The sequence below is a fragment of the Neopelma chrysocephalum genome, unplaced genomic scaffold (assembly GCF_003984885.1).
Source record: "Neopelma chrysocephalum unplaced genomic scaffold, ASM398488v2 Primary Assembly neopelma1_76, whole genome shotgun sequence".
NCBI lineage: Eukaryota > Metazoa > Chordata > Aves > Passeriformes > Pipridae > Neopelma > Neopelma chrysocephalum.
The window spans coordinates 4,391,379-4,409,200 of record NW_020897737.1 but is presented as its reverse complement, the minus strand read 5'-3'; the positions used below and the strand labels follow the sequence as shown (position 1 = coordinate 4,409,200).

General features: G+C 37.7%; 1 protein-coding gene across 2 annotated transcripts in view; it reads right to left on the bottom strand.

Annotated features, from left to right (window-relative positions):
* Positions 1-535: 535 nt before the first annotated feature.
* SMS (spermine synthase) overlaps positions 536-17,822 on the bottom strand; it is a 46,131-nt gene continuing 28,844 nt past the window's right edge. For both annotated transcript variants that reach the window (XM_027688865.1, XM_027688866.1), the window contains exons 6-11: positions 17,339-17,493; positions 16,317-16,406; positions 15,180-15,294; positions 14,527-14,606; positions 4,617-4,732; positions 536-3,342 (exon numbers count right to left, since the gene is read on the bottom strand). In XM_027688865.1, coding sequence (XP_027544666.1) covers positions 3,300-3,342; positions 4,617-4,732; positions 14,527-14,606; positions 15,180-15,294; positions 16,317-16,406; positions 17,339-17,493 — 599 coding nt within the window. In that variant the 3' untranslated portion in view covers positions 536-3,299. The remainder of the gene's footprint in view (positions 3,343-4,616; positions 4,733-14,526; positions 14,607-15,179; positions 15,295-16,316; positions 16,407-17,338; positions 17,494-17,822) is intronic.

Here is a 17,822-nt window from a genome sequence, read left to right as displayed (position 1 = left end):
TGTGATTCAGAAAGATTAATAAATTCTTCCATGTGCCCATCCTGTTCTCATGCCCTTCTCCCTCTTCCTCAAACTTCTGTGCCAAAGCTTCCACCACTCTCCGTCTTACTGACTTCTCCCAAGCCTGTCTTTTCTCTTTGTCACACGAGTCACACTGCCACCCAAAGCCAACTTGCCACTTTAGCAGAAAAACTAAAACTTACACTTACAAACCTCCAAATTCCTATCTACAGCACTTCACAGAAAATTAATGCTTTCTAGGCAAATATCACTGAAGCCTCAAGTGATTCTCCCCACGGCAAGTATCAGTGTGCCATTCCATACTAGAGAGTATCTTATCTGAGCATTTGTTATATGAAAAATCACTGAATGTATTAATCTGAGACAGAAAAGATACTTAATAAAAAGTCCATGAAGAACCTTCACGTTTGTCATGTGAAAAGGAAAAAAGAGGTACAATGGTAAACATCATACCCATCGATTCCATCATTTTAAGACTGAATCCACAGTGGATTTAAAAATTCAAACACACAAGTAATAACAGCGTACCTTTATTTTAACATGTGCACTGCACTGATGCAGTAGATACAACGCCAGCAGTCTTCTCCTTGCACAAACTACTATCAATCAAGTAACTTCTAGGTGGAAGCAGCATTTAGTGCAAAGAATAATTAAGAAACCTCTAATGTTAACCATATCTTGGGAACGGTTTGCATACATAGTGCAGCAATCATAGCTATTTCCCAACTGGCCTCAAACATGGAAAACCCATCAGCTATAGCAGTTTGCATTTGAAAATTCTAACACAGACTTGTTTTCTTCTTTTAAAAAAATCTACACTACAGCAACAAATAAATAAGGACCGACAGTGTGTATATATTTGCTCAAAATCAATTCAGCAACTTAAAAAAATATAATGTTCAGTGTTTGCTGAATTGCTTTATACTGCATCTATCACTTCAAAAAAACTACATTTAAAAAAAGTTTAAAGAATAAAAATAATTCCTCCAACTCTTTTTTTTTTTTATTTAATCAGTTGAAAAGAAAAAGTTTGCAAGCACTGCTGCCTCTCACCTATTAATATGCGATTCAGGTCCCCTGGTCAATCTGGGAATAATTACAGAACATCCCTGCACACCCAAGAGCTCTCTGTGCTCAGGCAGCCCTGAGCAGCGATGCTAAAGGGAAGTACAAGCCTTGGTACAGCAAGCAGATCAAGTCATCTTCCAGTTCACAAGTTTCCTTGCTAAAAAACAAGCCACCCCCACTTGTTGTGACTGATTTGTACATCTGTCAGGCTCACCTGGGAACACAGACGCTGTAGGCTCTGTCCCAGTGAGTGCCTGTGTGCTTAATTTCACCTACATGAGTAATCACACTAAGAGTCAATGGAGATATTCATGCTTGCAAACTTATGGATACACCTATCTGTTTACAGGACATCTGCACTCATTTGCAGCTATACAATATACTGATTGCAGTCCTGTATCATAAATGAAGGGTCACTACTAAGTTACAGGTAATACTATAAAGGTATTTTCTGGGATGCATACAAAAGAGCTAAAACCCTCAGGGAAATGCACTTTTCTCCTTTTTAGAGGGAAGCTCTGCTCTTTGGGAGTATTTAGGGATGCACAAGCTGTAGGCCATGGAAGAACTATGCCCCATGTATACTGGAGAATTAACTGCAATAATTTAAAACAGTAAGACTGAAGAATGTTTCTATGGGCACTCCAAACTGAAAATATTTTAACAATTACACACCAATTATAGACCAAACAAAGAGCAAATTTTTGCAAGTTTTCTGGTATCAATCTGGAATTCTACAGAGGCTACTTGGATTCCATGAACAGTTTATATATGTGGGATGCAATAAAATTCTTCTTTATGTATGGTTTAAGAATACAGATTAAGGACAGCTTTTGGTTTTTTTGTATTCATTAACAGTATCTTGGGAGGGAAAATCAACTCTCTCCAATAAAACTAAGAAAATGCAGATACAAGGTGTTGAATGGAAAAAAATCGTTATTTTTCATTAGAGTGTTTAGGGAAATAGTGCACTTTTTATTCTATCCTGGAAAAATACAGAAATGCACAGAATGGTTATAACCTTCCTATCTATTTTCAAGTGGGATTTTTAAACACTGAAAGAAATGTTTTAGTCAATACATAGCAAATTCTTACAAAAATATAACTTTAGACAACATGAGAAACTGCTAAAAAAAAATGCTTTGTCTTTCGGAGTAACTACAATGCACTCTTAGCTTCTACTGATTTTTATACTGCAAGTGAATCTAATTCAGCAAGAGCCTCACACAACATGGTCAATCTGTGGCAATACAACTAAGACTTCCCCTACTGAAGCCTCAAAACATTCAATACAGGGGCACATGAAGATGGGTCACACCTGCATTTCTTCACCCTCTAAAGCAACCTTTGCTTTAGAAATCTAGTCCTTCCTGTAAGGCTGGGGAGAGTACGCCCACAAGAACCTCACTGCACTCAATTTCTTGCCCTGTGGTGGGATGGAAAACCAGCTTTGATCTTCATGCTTAAACAGTTCAAAGTGCCTCTATAACCCACTGTTAAATCCATATCAGAATCCAAATAATCAATATGGCAGCAGCCAAAGAATTCCAGGAGGTGAAAGGTCAAAGATTCTTCTCCTGCAGCAGAGATTATGATGAATGAAACTAGGGTAAATAAACAACATTTTTAAGACTGGCTTTCTTCCCTTTGCAATGAAGGATTTGGGATATTCTCTTAGAAGATATTTTCTTTTTAAGTATGCCCTTCTCTATATGGAAGCACTGCATTGTTCATTAAAAAAAACGAAACAAAAGCCAAAACCAAACAAAAACCCTCTCCAACCTCAAAAAGCACCACAGATGAAAAATCTGTTGGAAAAACAAAAACAAACTCCATGGACCACCCTTCAGGGATGAAATGCTAAAGATGTCTTTTTTAATCAATCAGTTTGTGAAGATCTACAAAAAATAAAAAGGATCACATTCTAAAGGTTCAGTGCAGTCAGCAGCTATATAGTTTTGCTGCTTATTCATCTTTAAGTTGACTTTCAAAAATAACACCCTAGCTCGTCAAAATATACATTTTCCATTTGCTTTTAAATTAAAATAATAATAAAAAAACATTTAAAGAATTCACAATCAATAGCATGACTAAGTTTCAGGATCATCTACAGCATATAATTTAAAGGTTCAAGATGCCAATATGCAGCATGTGGCAGGCCTATACGCTCCATGCAGCATGTACATTTAAGATAATCTCAATCTTGATGTTCAGATGTCAGTTTGCTTCTTCCAAATAGTGTAGAATACCCATCTGGAGAAAATAAGCAGTTAAGGGAAAAAAAAAAAGCCAAAGTTTGTAGTACACAGTTAAAATGGAAATAGTTCTTTTTACTTAATATTTCAATTCTGAAAACCTCTGGTAGATATCACAGAGTAGGTAAAACACTTGAAATTGAACTCTCTCTGGATTCTCTTTTTGACCAGCAGTTCAAGGATGCCTACTTCAAGGCACGTTGCTTTAAGGCCTGGGAGTTGTAAAGACAAAAATAACCTGTTTTTCTGAAGCTGTAAGGGCAGGTATCTTTATATCCTCTTCTGTCTTGAAAATGTAAGGTCAAATCTGAGTTTCACAGGAAAGCTGACAATGAGAAACAGGAGGAGCTTGTTATAGTCAGTAAGGAGTCCAGAGCAGCAGGCTCCAGCACTAAACAGTACCAAGAGCCAGAGAAGGGAGGCAAAATGAATACACAGAAGAAAGGCTGGGGCAGTATCACATGCTTAATATATTATGAATATGCAGAATCCCGGAAGGATGCCTCCTGTCAAGAGAGACAACCACAGCAGGCATTACCCTTCAGAAACATTTCTGGGGCGATCACACAATAGCAGTAAACACTCAAGTCAAATGCAGCCAGCAGATCAAAATGTAGCACTTGAGCTAATGTCTTGAAGTTTAAACTTTTAAGTTGCCTGCCACTCACAAACTGAAGAAATTCTGAAGGACTGCTTTTAGGAATGACATGTTGGCAAGAAATATGTATACCCCTCCACTTGGAATATTTTTTTTAGTAACACTAATCAGTAATGACTGTTAGGAATCACTATCCTCCCCTCTTTCCAGCCTTAAAAATCACATCTCAGCTGTATGTTCAAGAATAGATCTATCAGCCAATATTTAAAGATCTGGATCATGGTCATCTGGATGAAGACTTTTATTTTTGTAAAACAAAAAAGAAAGGAAGAAGATATAGCCTTGTCAGAACTCCCTGGCAGCATTACCCTTATCATACAGTTTATCCTACATCACATAAACTTAGAAACACTCAAAAACATTAACCAAAACACAGCCTGATCTTGAAAGGTGCTGATCATTTCCCCACTTGTGAATTTACGGCACCTTTAGAAAACAATTCCTGCAATTACCCTCAAAATAAAACTGCAGTAGTTCATTTGCTATGAAAAAACATTAATAGTGGTTTTAAACTAGAACTCCTTCTTGTGCTTGAGTTCATTACCTCCAAGCAATCTAGACTTGCTTGATTTATTAATAGACAGTCTCCAGTTTCTTTCACTCTTTAAGGATACAATTCCATGTAGGAGGGAACACACACGGTTTCTTTTGAGAACTCCACAGGACAATAAAGCCTGCTAAGCTGTTCTTCATACAGAGTCAAGGCATCAGTCAGATTTATACAGTTTCCCTGAAGAAAAAAAAAGTTCCAGTCAAAATCAAAGCAAAATTTCAGCTGAATATATACATTTTGACATTACTGCAAGGCTCCCACATACTTCAGAACCAGATACATGCTGTTCTTAATATTTAATATTTACAAAGCAAATACTGAACAGCTTGTCTTCATTCTCCCTACAGCAAACAATAATTTGTATCTTTTCAAGAAAGAGAAAGTATGGGGAGATTATCTATATTCTCATTAGCAGAAGCAACCATTATATTAGGGCTTTCAGTTAAAACAGACCACCATGTGGTGTTTACCTATAACATCTACTCAGTAACCATTTCCTTTATGATTGCTTAAGTATATTAGTAAACAGTATTACAACATCCAGATTTTCTCAATTATTTAACATTGCCTAGATCTTACAATGTTTAAATGCACTATTAAAAAAAACATAGCCTATTCATTTTAAACACAGCAATATAACAAAATAGATCAGATTATACAGAAGTTCTCGCCTGGCTTTGGGGTACATTGTCTTAAGTTTCTGCATATTGTGCTTCTGAAAAGGAAGTGATTCTTACGATACTTTTTTTCCACTTGGATCCATGACTTAATTCATCTAAGCACTCTAGTAGTATCCTTTTCTGAACAAAATAAAAATCAATGCTTTGACTATTTTCTTCTTACAGTGGAACTATGAAATACCAAGCACAAACACATCTCAAGGATTACAAAGTGTGAGAAATTTAAAAACAAAAAAACCCAAACAAACGAAAAACCCACACCCAAAACAACTCCTAATTGCAAGCACTACCTTGTCCCAAGTTAAGTATTATTATCAAGCAGAAGTTAGAGCAGCACACACAAGAGGGATGCCTATATAGAGAAAACTCTAGTTAGAAGAGTGAATTCTCCATACCTATAATGGGTTTGAAGATTTAGTGGTAACAGTGAGCTCACAGAACACCAGACTGAACAAACATCAACCACCCAGCAACAAAAGTTAATTGTGAAGTTGAATAAATAAAAAATCTTTATCAAGTTTCTTGCCTCTCTTACCTATATAACTGAGTAGACTAGTAAATACTTTATGACCTTAAATACAATGATCTTAAGAGTGTGGCCAATGCAAGTTATTTGGACGCTAATTTAAAACCAAGTAAAGCTGAATGTGGTCACCACTGCATGGTCTACAAACTACTCAGCTTTTGTTTTCCACTTCTAGTGGAGGAACGTTTACCACAGAAGATAAAAAGGAGAACAAAATGGAAACCTTCATGGTAATGAATACACAATAATCTTGTCCCTTCCTGCCCTTCAATAACGTGTGTAACCTGCACCTGACTGTAAAAGAATGCAGATGGTTCAATTAAAAAAAGAGCTAAATCTAACTAAAAACTCTAGCTCCCTTACAGTCACAGCTTATTCAATGTTTTAAGACCTCTAACTTGAAACAAAGGTCAAGTTCTATGGGACCCCAGGAACCAAAGACTTATTCAACGCTTCCAAAATGTCTGCACTACTTATGTTTCACATGCATATTTCTCTGCTAGCACACTGTGAAGCTTTTAAAACCAAGAGAACAGTCTTTAAGAAAGACTCATTTTGCTGTTTCCTGCTTTTTGGTGCTCTCAGATTTTTAAAAACAGCCTTAAAATAATTACACACACACAGAGGTGTGTAAGGAAGGAAGTGAGGAACTAAGATGAGTTTGACCAACATATACTATCTGCGCTCTTTAAAACAACGGTTAACAGGCAGAGGCCAAAAAAAGCAGAGATCTTATTTGAAATCAGTATGTCTAAACAGCTCCATCTTCATTGCTTTTTCCTTGTAACAACATCAGATGATAACTAGAACCGAACTGTAAAATGCACATTCTCTCTTTGGGTTTTATACTATTTTTCCTACTTTTTATTAGGAGGATTTTTTCACAATGTATTTAAAATATTTCTATTTCCAGAGGAAGTGAAAAGAGATTTCATCCTACTAATCTTCCTCTGAATTTTTCACATCCTGCTCAATGTATTTTTTGCACTGTGCACAATTTTTCACAAGTTGAAAAGAAAACCTCAACCTAAAAAATCTTAACACAGCAGCTCCACAACACTCTCAGGCACATGGTGTGATTCTTGGGGCTGTCCTGTGCAGGGCCAAGAGCTGGACCTCGATGATTACTGTGGGTCTCTTTCATCTTGTGATATCCTATGATTCTATTTTATTCTATGAGCTTTTGAAAATCGTAATTTTGAAAGCCCTTTTTCAAAATAACTTGCATAAAATATGTTTGATTATAATTTTGATCATATTGCACAAAGAAACACGTACTTGTTTATTTGGTAAAGGAAGATGACACTTTATATTGAATTTTTCGTATTTGGGTTTGGGCACCAGAAAACAAATGAGGTTTGTAAAAAGGTAAGAGACTAACACTAACTGAGCACAACAATGAACAGACTGCTGTAGTACTTGTTTAGTAACCTGTTATTATCCAAGGGATTGTGGCAGTTTTTTTGGTTCAGCCGTTCTTTACTAAATATATAATTTTGTTTCAACATCAGACTGAACGCAAAAGAAAACTAAAAAACAACCTGTGTGTAATTTGAGTTATAAATAGAAAACACTGCTAGGTAATTTCTGGAGCATACCACCATTATGTAGTAAATTGAATAGGATACGCAATGATAGAAAAGTATCCACAGTTTCCCAGCCTGTTGCTTCAATATTTCATTATTTCTCCCTTCTCTAGAAGGAGACAAATCACTGCAGACACCATGGAAAACAAATTACAAGAACAATGAACATGCCAATAAGCAATTTTTACTTTTCAAACTCACAACTCCCCAGTGTCCAAATCAAGATCTTGCCTAAAGGCTCAGACAACCCACCTGGCTGTTCTATTAACCTCTTTCTTCTAGGGATACACCAGGGGATTTTATAGTTCTGCAGTTACAATTTTTTACAATTACCTGGTTTTACTCAATACAAAGTTAAGAACTCCAAAAAAAGTCTTCTTGTATCACTAAAATGACACAGGGAACCAAGCCCAGAATGTAACACAGGGATCAGTCTAATAACCTGTTTCATTTTAACTCCCCCCACCTAATGAAGAGTTACTGGTAGAGCAGTACATCATTTGTTCTGAACAGACACCATATACTCAATAACTAAAACTGAGCACTGCTTAATAAGGTTTAAAGCTGATGACTCACCAATTACACTTTTTCAAAGAAATAAGCAAAATCACTTTTTCTCCTACATTGTTCAGTCCATTTTCAATATATACAAAAATCCTACCAAACTCCTCTGCCTGCCTCCCCTTAATCTATGTTCCATGTCAAACAATTTGACAGGTAAGAACTGAGGGAATGCTGAAATTTTTTTTACCCCTTAAGAAGCATCTCTCTGACATGAAAGTATCTGAGGTAGTTTTAAACTTTGAGATTAACTGATCTCTATTTATAAGACCTGCTTAAGACTGATGACTCCTGAACAGTTTCACAGCCTGAGTTTGCTCAGTGCTTGCACACACTTCAACAGTTCATGCCTGTCCCCCAACACCAACTTTTCCTGGGCTCTCCTAAGGCATACATTCTATATAGTTCCATGGGTTTAGTTCTGAGGTTTCTTACAGCACAATGCATAACAAATTTATGCTTTGTTAGTTCTGGAGAGACAATAAAAAGCATTCCTTAAAATAAGTAGCAAAAAAAAAGAATTTGTTTAAATTAAGCCTATTAAGTTCCAGTTAACTTTGCCCACGTATAAAGGTGATGTGTCCATCAACTGGTTACAAGCTGAACTTAGGCCACTATGCTTCCTCCAACCCTTAGAAAGTAAACCAGGAACTTGAAAGCAGATGGAAGGGTCCCTTTGCCATACTTGCCAAAGCAGGGGAAAGGGTCCATTTTACTTACTTGTCCATTTCTTCCATGTCTTACGCTACACATCATTGCTACTGAACACCTTTGTCTGTGACCATATAGCAGAGAAGTTTCATTTTTATTTTTAATTTAACACAGGGTTCTGTTTTGTAATGACATGCCAAAAGTGAACATGGCCAAGGTTGGGCTTTATCCTTCCTCACTTCAGAGTGACTAAAAAGCAAGTGAGACACACAGAGCATGAAACACCCAGCATCAAAGCTAGGCTTGAGTTTTGGGTGACAGGTATGGTTTTTAAGGAGATACCGAAGGTAAACCTGACTGAAGGTACCTCCGCTGGCCAAAAAAATCAATTATTAAAACTGTACTCACAGTAACACAAGGAAATGAAATGTCTGTGCCCTTAAGTCTCTCAAACTGCCAAGAAATCACAGAGGCTCACACAGGGACATACATCCATTCTCCCAGCCTTCTTTCACGTTGCAGTCAAGAAAAACCTTCCTCCCTCACTGGAAGTGCTAATTAGAAAACCCACGCAGCAGCCAAAAAAAGGAGTCTAACTATGGATCAACATGATGGTGGTCTGGACATTCAGAGGGCAGGGCCACACTGTATTAAAGAGTGGCCAGGAAGAGATGGCTTGGTGAAAGACCACATGTGCGCGTGGGAGACACATGATCCCTCGAGCCAGGGGTTAGTGCTGTTTACTGGAACGCAAACCCATGAGTGGTCTGAGTTTCTATCCTGCCTGGGCTGCATGACCCAGACCAGGAAGGAGCACATTCCTGTTCAGAGGTATTTTTAAAGGTTCCACTTCACAAACAGGTTGAAAATTTTAGCCTTCTCAACCTCAAAGGATTAGATCAACAGAACAAAAAATCAGCACAGAAAAAGGCATTTTCTTAGCTGCACATAATCCCCTGACACTCAGAGACAACCTTACAATCAGTCTCTGCATCTTACAGAGCATGGTTTCACAGCTGTTGGGACAATCCTCATTTGTACATGGAAGGCACAAGACAGTGATGGTTGAGGAAAAAAAAAAGCCACAAACATATCACGCTGGTATCTACAAGTATACATTCTCACTTGAAAGAAATCACTTGGGCAATCTAAAAATCACATTGGATTTTAGAAGGTCCAGTACTGTAAAAACACTTAACGTGTTCAGAAAGAAGTCACCAGGAAGGTGTATGAGATGAAACTGGACCTCAGGATACACCAAGTTCTCACATCCTCCCCAACTCCCACTTCTTTCCACTGTGATGGTTGGGAACCTGCACCTGTAACCGGCTCCCCTTGGAGAAGGCAACACTGAGCACCTCACAGACACACACCCACACTATATCATTAAACACTTCAAAAGGAGAAGTAAGAAAGGAAATAGAGCATTCCATATGACCCTTGAACCTCAGAGCAGGGGGATTATGTTTAACAGTAAGTTCTCACAAACAAGCTTTAGGTCTTAAACCTACAGACAGCGCTACAAGTTCTGCAGGTTAAAAGCCATAAAGCTCATCTCTCTCTGTCCAGGTCCTACGGGTTGCAACACTCAGTATGGGTGGTGCAGCTAAAAAAACAAGGACATGCAAAGCAAGGCTGCTCTTCATACAAGTAAGGTTTTTTTCCAAGTGAGATTACTATTTGTGGAGGCATAGAGCAAATATGGAGGCATTTTTTCCCAAATATACTTAATCATAGACTTAAAAGCAGCAGAGAATGACATCCATTAACTGTCCTTTGATATCTTTCCAGAGCCGAAAGAAGGAAAAAGTCCCTCCTGCATCCTAAAATTGGCCACATATGTTCTTTTATTCCCTAGGAATATGAATAAATAGTCTGAAAAACCACGATCTCTCTATAAGCGTTAATAAACTGCCAGGCAATACTGGTTACCTGCCTCCACCTACTGGTGAAAGGATATTCTGCACTAGCATTTGGAGACCGCTTTGAGCATCACCAAGGAAGGTATCCCAAGGGAATAACCAGGTGTGTTAGAGTAGCATGCCAAAAAAAAATAATTCTTTTTATGATCTCAGATAAATTATATCTATCTAGAGTTAGACAGCTCTAGATTATGGCAGCTAACAGTTTATGTGTGGACCAGAACATTTTCTAAAACTTGTGCAGAGCTCAATGAAGACGTGATCAGCATTTCCATTTATTTTTCCCAGCAGTGGCATTTAGACAGTCAGGCAGCAATACAGTATGTGAAAGGTTGGCATTCTGTGAACACAATTCCACTTCTGGGTAAAGCATTTCTTGAGCACTGAAATAAATTACATCCTAATCAGATGCACACAGTTCTGTTCAAGATGCAACTATCAGACGACAGGCTACAAACTACAAAGGACAGAAATTTCCAACATTAATACAACATAATGCCAAGGCAGAAAAAGCAACTGTAGCTACTGGCCAGCAACCAACATGACAATGATCCTTTTGCTGCATCTTTTCTACGAGACATTTCCTTGTCATAGCAAAGATGAGGATCTAACAAATAAGTGGACATTTAACAGCGATATTTAACATTTTTTGTTTTAGAGGACCAAAACACACTTCAAGACAGGCCTGAGGGGCACACAGAGTTCTGTACTTTAAAAACACAACTGCCTTAAAAGGCATGTGATTCCTTCTGCAAGGCCTGTTACATAAGGTAAGCATCCTGAAAGTAGCTAGTTGGAACAAAAGTAACTTACATTTCCAATGTTAATACACAGAGCTAAAAACCCCTGGCATTTAACAGCAAACACAGCCAAGCATTCAAAATCATTTATGAGTTCCCAGTGTGTGACTAAGTTGCCAAAGTTGGTAGTGGTCATATTTGAACTTCTCTCCACAGTCTAAAGCAATCCTTTAAGTAGCCAGCTTCAATTAGTTTAATTCAAAACCTAATTTAAATTTAAAGTTATAGACAGTTGATTTTATTTAAAGCACCCCAATAGACTGTTCATCCTATGACCAAACTACTGAGTCTTCTGAAGGTGTGGTAGGTTGACCCTGGCTGGACACCAGATCTCCACCAAAGCTGTTTTGTCACTCCCCTCCTCAGCTGGACAAGGAAGAGAAAATAAGGTGCAAGTCTAGTGAGTCAAGATAAGGACAGGGAGAGATCACTCACCAGTTACCATCACAGGCAAAACAGATTCAATTTTGGTAATAAATTCAATTAATTTCCTCACCAAATCAGAGTGGGATAACAAGAAATAAAACCCAATCTTAAAAATACCTTCCCCTACCCCTCTCTTCTCCCTAGGCTTTAATTTACTCACAAATTCACTACCTTCTCCTCCTTGCTGCACTGTTGGGGATGGGAAATGGGGACTGTGGTCAGTTCATTCCATGTTGTTTCTGCCACTCCTTCCTCCCCACACTCTTCCCCTGCTCTAGCGTGGGGTCCCTCCCACAGGAGGCACTCCTCCACAAACTTCTCCAACATGAGTCCTTCCCACAGGCTGCAGTTTTTACAAACTGCTCAAGTGTGAGTCCTTCCACAGGGTGCAGTCCTTTAGAACATGCTGTTCCAGCATAGGCACCCTGCAGGGTCACAGGTCCTGCCAGCAAACCTGCTCCAGCTTGGGCTTCCCACGGTGTCACAGCCTCCCTCAGGCATCCACCGGCTCCACCATAGTGTCCTCCAGCGGCTGCAGGTGGATCTCTGCTCCACTGTGGAGCTCCATGAGACAGCCTGCCTCACCATGGTCTTCATCATGGCCTACAGGGGAATCTGCACCAGCACCTGGAACACCTCCTCCTTCTTCTGCACTGTCTGCAGGGCTGTTTCTCTCACTTATTCTCCCTTCTCTCTCTGGCTACAACTGCTGCTGTGCAGGAACTTCTTCCCCTTCAGAAATCTGTTATGTCACTGATTGGCTCGGTCTCGGCCAGCAGTGGGTCTGTCTGTCCTGGAGCCAGCTGGCATTGGCTCAGTAGGACATGGGAGAAGCTTCAAGCAGTTTCTCACAGAAGCCACCCCTGTAGCCCCCCTCACACGCACACACACTACCAAAACCTGGCCATGCAAACCCACTACATAGCCTTATTCAATTTTTACAGTGGATTATTTAGTTTTTTCAGGTCCAACTGGGAAGAGGCTACAAGGACCATCAGATGAGCCGCATAGTGTATCAGCAGATGTATCAAAAGCTCTGATAGCTGCCTGCCCCAGTATTAATTATCCTTTTTCAACACCCTCAGGAAGACTAAGTTTCCAGAGTACACTGCTTCTATATTCCAGTCTTTTCACTGGCTACCAGTTACCCAGCCACAAGTCCAAATTCACACTACTTCCACTTTAATATTGTTTCTTTCCCAGCCTGCCACGGATGCTTTGTTGTTTGGGACCATGAAACATAACACTGCCGTTTCACAACAGCTTAAACCCAGGGTTGGTTCAGTACTGCTGTCCATCCTTTCTGTGCAAGCAGAGATGCTGGAGAGCTGACTTATCTCCTCCCATCAGGACAGGACAGGCAGCAGGGCTGCACTGGTCTCAACCTCCATTGGTTTCAGCTGGCACAAAACAACCCTCCTGTATTTTGGCTGCAGCACAGCCATCGCTCCAGCTTTCAGCACAAGCTTCTTCTCAGAGTCCTTCAAAGTCTGACAAAACCTATCCACAGATATACATTTATATACATTCTAATACAGCCAGCTAATCTCACTGTGTATGTTACAACTACAATGACTGCAACATAACAGCTTGCTCAGTCCGAAAGATGCAGTGTCCTTTTGATGTTAAAGTCTGTCATAAATATTTCCACTATTTAGAGGAAGAAAAGCCATTAAGATTTACAGTGTGATACAACCATAGTAATCATCTTATATTTCAACCACAAGATAATTTCTCTTGCCTTTACAACCAGAGCATTTTAAAATAAAGCAACACATCAGAACTGCCAAAAGCTTTAACCCACAAGTTTTGCATTTCTTTATAAACCTGCATAGTTTTACAGTAAACCAGGTCCTTTACACACCTCAGAAACTCTATGGTGACAGGAATAGAGCTAAAATACATAATTTCAGCTAAGCTATTTCAGACCTTAACAAGATTTTTCCAAAATGCAGTACTCAGATGCTCCACACATCAGAACACTAGTTAAGGTATGAGCATGACTAAAGAAATAGAGCTTCAGAGACTTAGACTTCACTCAACCATCTGCTGGCTCCTCTCACATTCTTGTACGATTGCACACTCCTTTGTGGCATTCCAAATTCAGGATTACATAAAGTATCTTCAGTTGAAAGCTAATCCACAATTGTATTATCTACATGTTATCTATGAGGTATTACTGTTACACTTTGGCAAGTATACAAATTGTGAATTATTTCCTTTTAAATAGAGCTGCACTTAAAATTTCATACACAAGGACAAAACCTAAATTATGACTATATAAAATACTTCACAAAATGCCAAATATTCTAACAAACTTATTCAAACGTTCAAAATGCATTTTGCAGAGGCCAAACCAATGAGTTGTGTTAGGAGTGGAGAACAAGCAAAAAGAGTATTTACTCCCAAATGACTAATTTTTTTGTCCCATTGCACCTACCTCAAATTCTGACACCTTAATGGATGATGAATTTTCATGTCTTACACTCTACAATTGGAGACATTAGCTTAAAAACCATATATCTGTGTCTAAAGTATATCTGTTCTGTTTTTCCAAGAACTGCTTACAGTTACAATATTCTGTAATATGTCTTGCTGATACTTAAAATTATGCTTTTAAACTCAAAAGTGCTACAGATTCAGCTGAAATAATGGAAAAAGGTAAGTCAGCAAAGCCTAAGTTAAAGTCATTAAAAGGAGAAAAAAACAGCTTGTAGAAGATTTTTAGTTTTTTCCTCCTTTTTTTAAACTGAAAAATGCAGCACATATACAACTGCAATAGATATAAAGTAATACTTTGTTACATCCAGATATGATACCTGTGTGAAGTATTTTCCATCTTGTTTCAGAACTTTCATTGAGAGGTCAAGAATCAACCGCAGAAATTCCCATGTGGAATCTGCATATAGAGAATGATTGAAAAACAGAACAACACATTACTGGCTTGTTAACACATTTACTACATATTCAAGACTTGCAAAAAAGCCACTGTTTGAAAAGGAGCTGCTCTATACCTTAAAAAAATAAAATAAAATAAAACATTAAAAAAAAATAAAAGCCTGGTAAAAAAAACCAAACACAAACCATATGCAATGGTAGTGATGGTGGAAGTACTGCTACTTTGCTTCACAGTAATTTTCCAGAAATTTCCAAGAAATCATAAAGTGAAGAAAATTTACTGGAGTAGGAACTCTTAATACTTTCTAATGAATATTTTCTAATGAACTACATGAGTTCATTTTATTCTGGAATAAGAGCACAATTTAAAAGAGTCCTAGGCACTTGCTAGTCTTTTCTAACATTCAAGAAAAACTCAAAAAAGAACAGATGTGTTACTATCATTCTTTCCCTCTCAGATTTGCTATTAAAAAGGAAAAAAAATCAAAGTACTTTTGCTGCAAACTACAATAAAGCAGAGGGACAAAATGTTGAAAGTTCCCAGAAGTTTAAGAAAATAAATTAGAAGATTTACCTTCTTCTGGAGATGTGGAGATTGGAACAGCTGTCAGATCATTAATTACATAATCAAACATCCTCCCTTCTTTGGCATACCTCTTCAGTACAGGAATACAGTCTTCAATTAGAACCTGTAAGAATGAAATACTTTAGGTAGTCCTCAAAATACCCTAAAAGTGACCAGATAAAAGGAACAAATGTGGATTCACAGGAATTTAGAGGTGAAAAGCACAAAATTGAATACACGTTTAATTTTATGCTCCATTTTCAACTTTTTACATCATATAGAAGGAAGAAAGTGCTATAGGAATTATAACAGTGACAACAACACAGGCACTTCAGGACTGAACCTCCTAGCTCTGTCACTGACTGCTGGGTGACCACTGTTCCTCCTACCAAATGGTAACAGCAGTTAGTTGTTAGCCCCAACAAACGAGTAAAATAAGGTATTTGTATGAAGGGCCACTGACTAGTGAAGACTAGCATTAATTTTTTGTGCCTTATTTTTTAGCTCACTCCTGCAAGTTAATATCTGTGAGAGCATTTAAGGAACAATAATGAAAACAGAAAGAAAACATTAGATTCCACCTGGACTAGTTTGTAAGTTCTGTTAGATCCAGCACATAAAGACCTTAACTGCAGGAACACATGACATTTGTTGGCAGATTTTATTATTATTTTTAATGTAATAGCAGAGAGAGATTTTGCATGCAAATTAAAAATAATGGTTAATTGTGTATTATAAATTCAGATATTTTCAAGAGTATAGATCAACTAACTTAAATACACATTTCTTCTATCTTTTTCATGATATAAGGAATGATGTTTAAAACTACATTTGTACGGATATTTCCTCTTTACTCATAAGCTATGGCAACAAACATTCTGCTGTTTCACATTCCTTAAAAGTTATTTATGTGATTAATTTCAGAAGTCTGAAGATGGAGAGTTAAAATATTTTGAGGCTAATATATATTTCCAACACAAATCCCAGCTATTAAAATTTGAAAGTGTCATAAAAAAGGAAAAAATACTTCCTAAATTTAAGAAAAGTCAGAAAACTTGTACCCAAAACTTTGCCATAGCAGTCTTCCAGGCTACGTATAAGTGCATTCGAAATATTACTCCTAATGAAAGAAAAGCAAAGCATTACCTGGTAGCACTCTCCTTTCAGATTGTCTAAGACATCTCCGCATGTTTTACGCATGTACTTTTTACACCCGTCAATCACCATTTGGTCAATGTTTGAAGCTTGTTAAGGTATGGTACATTCAAGAAATAACAGAGGCAACACTTTCTATTTCTTCAGAAACAAATTCTCAAGAAGGTGCCATTCATAAAGAAATAAGATGTGTCTATGGCATACATACTGCAATAGCCAACCTTATGGATTGCCCTCTAGATTCAGTTAGAGGTTTAGGAATGGCTTATTTTTGGTTTCAATCAGTATTTTTGATACCTTAGGTTATCATTACCGTGAAAGCCTGAAATGTGAACTGCAAGACTATTAAAACACCCATAAAGTTAAACTAGGTTAAGACTTTAACCTACAATTATTTAAAATCATTATTAAAACAATTATTTTCAGTTTTAGCAAAGGGATCCCAAAACCCAGGGTGATCAGTATTTCATACAGCTAACAGTGGTTTGCATTACAAACTATATGAGCTAAGAATGTTGAAAACTTTATTTGTATTGGTATTTTTAAAACAGTGTTGGTCATTCTGCCACCAATACAATTCATTAAATCCTGACATTCCTACTGATTGAACTTTTTTGCTTCTAGGTACTATTTTTTACAGCTTTCTTTAGAAAACTGAAGAATTCAGGAAGGTAGAAATGAGCCCAAGCCACAGACGTGACAGATCTGTCTTCTGTTATCGGAGAAAGCATCAGTCTGATGACAGAAGCGTTCCCTTCCAGTTTTATGTAAACCGATACTCAAAGAGCTATAGAACTTGAAAGAAGGTGCTTCATAAAGATGCACAGATATGTAGTCACAGATATGGAGTCACCCCCAGTAATGGGTCTATGTAAGCTGACAAAAAGAAATTTTATTTTAGACCCTATTTCCTAATGCAAATCAGAACCTGACTGTTAACTGTGCTATGGTACTAGCAGAAATGCAGTCTGAAAAATGTGGAAATGAATGATCGCCCATTTGTCAAAGGATATCTCTACCATAGTAACCATCTTTGGCTTCAGTTTGACTATCTCATATAGTATACCTCCATCACCACCTCCTAGGATTAGCACTTCTTTCCCAGTGTAGTCTTCCTTTCCACTGCCCATTATGGCTTTAGTATATGCCAGGTCACTTTCTGCCAGATCTGAATGAAAGGAAGAGAAAGAGTTGGAGAGAAATATTACATCTATTGTGACAACATATTGTGACAACATTCCTCATCTCCATATTAAAGTCTGATGAAAATTTCTGGCTAGAAGTATGAAATAACTAATTTCATGATTTCTAACACAATTCTATCTGTATAAGAAAATACCTTACTAATGTATTCTGTAACAATGTTTTTCAGCTGCCATCTGCACAGAAGTCCCCAACAGTTGCAGAAAGCTAATTGAATTGTTAAGAGTTATTTCAAAAAGCTATAGTTAAATTTCTTAATTACTCTGCTATTAGAGTGAAATTAGGTATTCTATC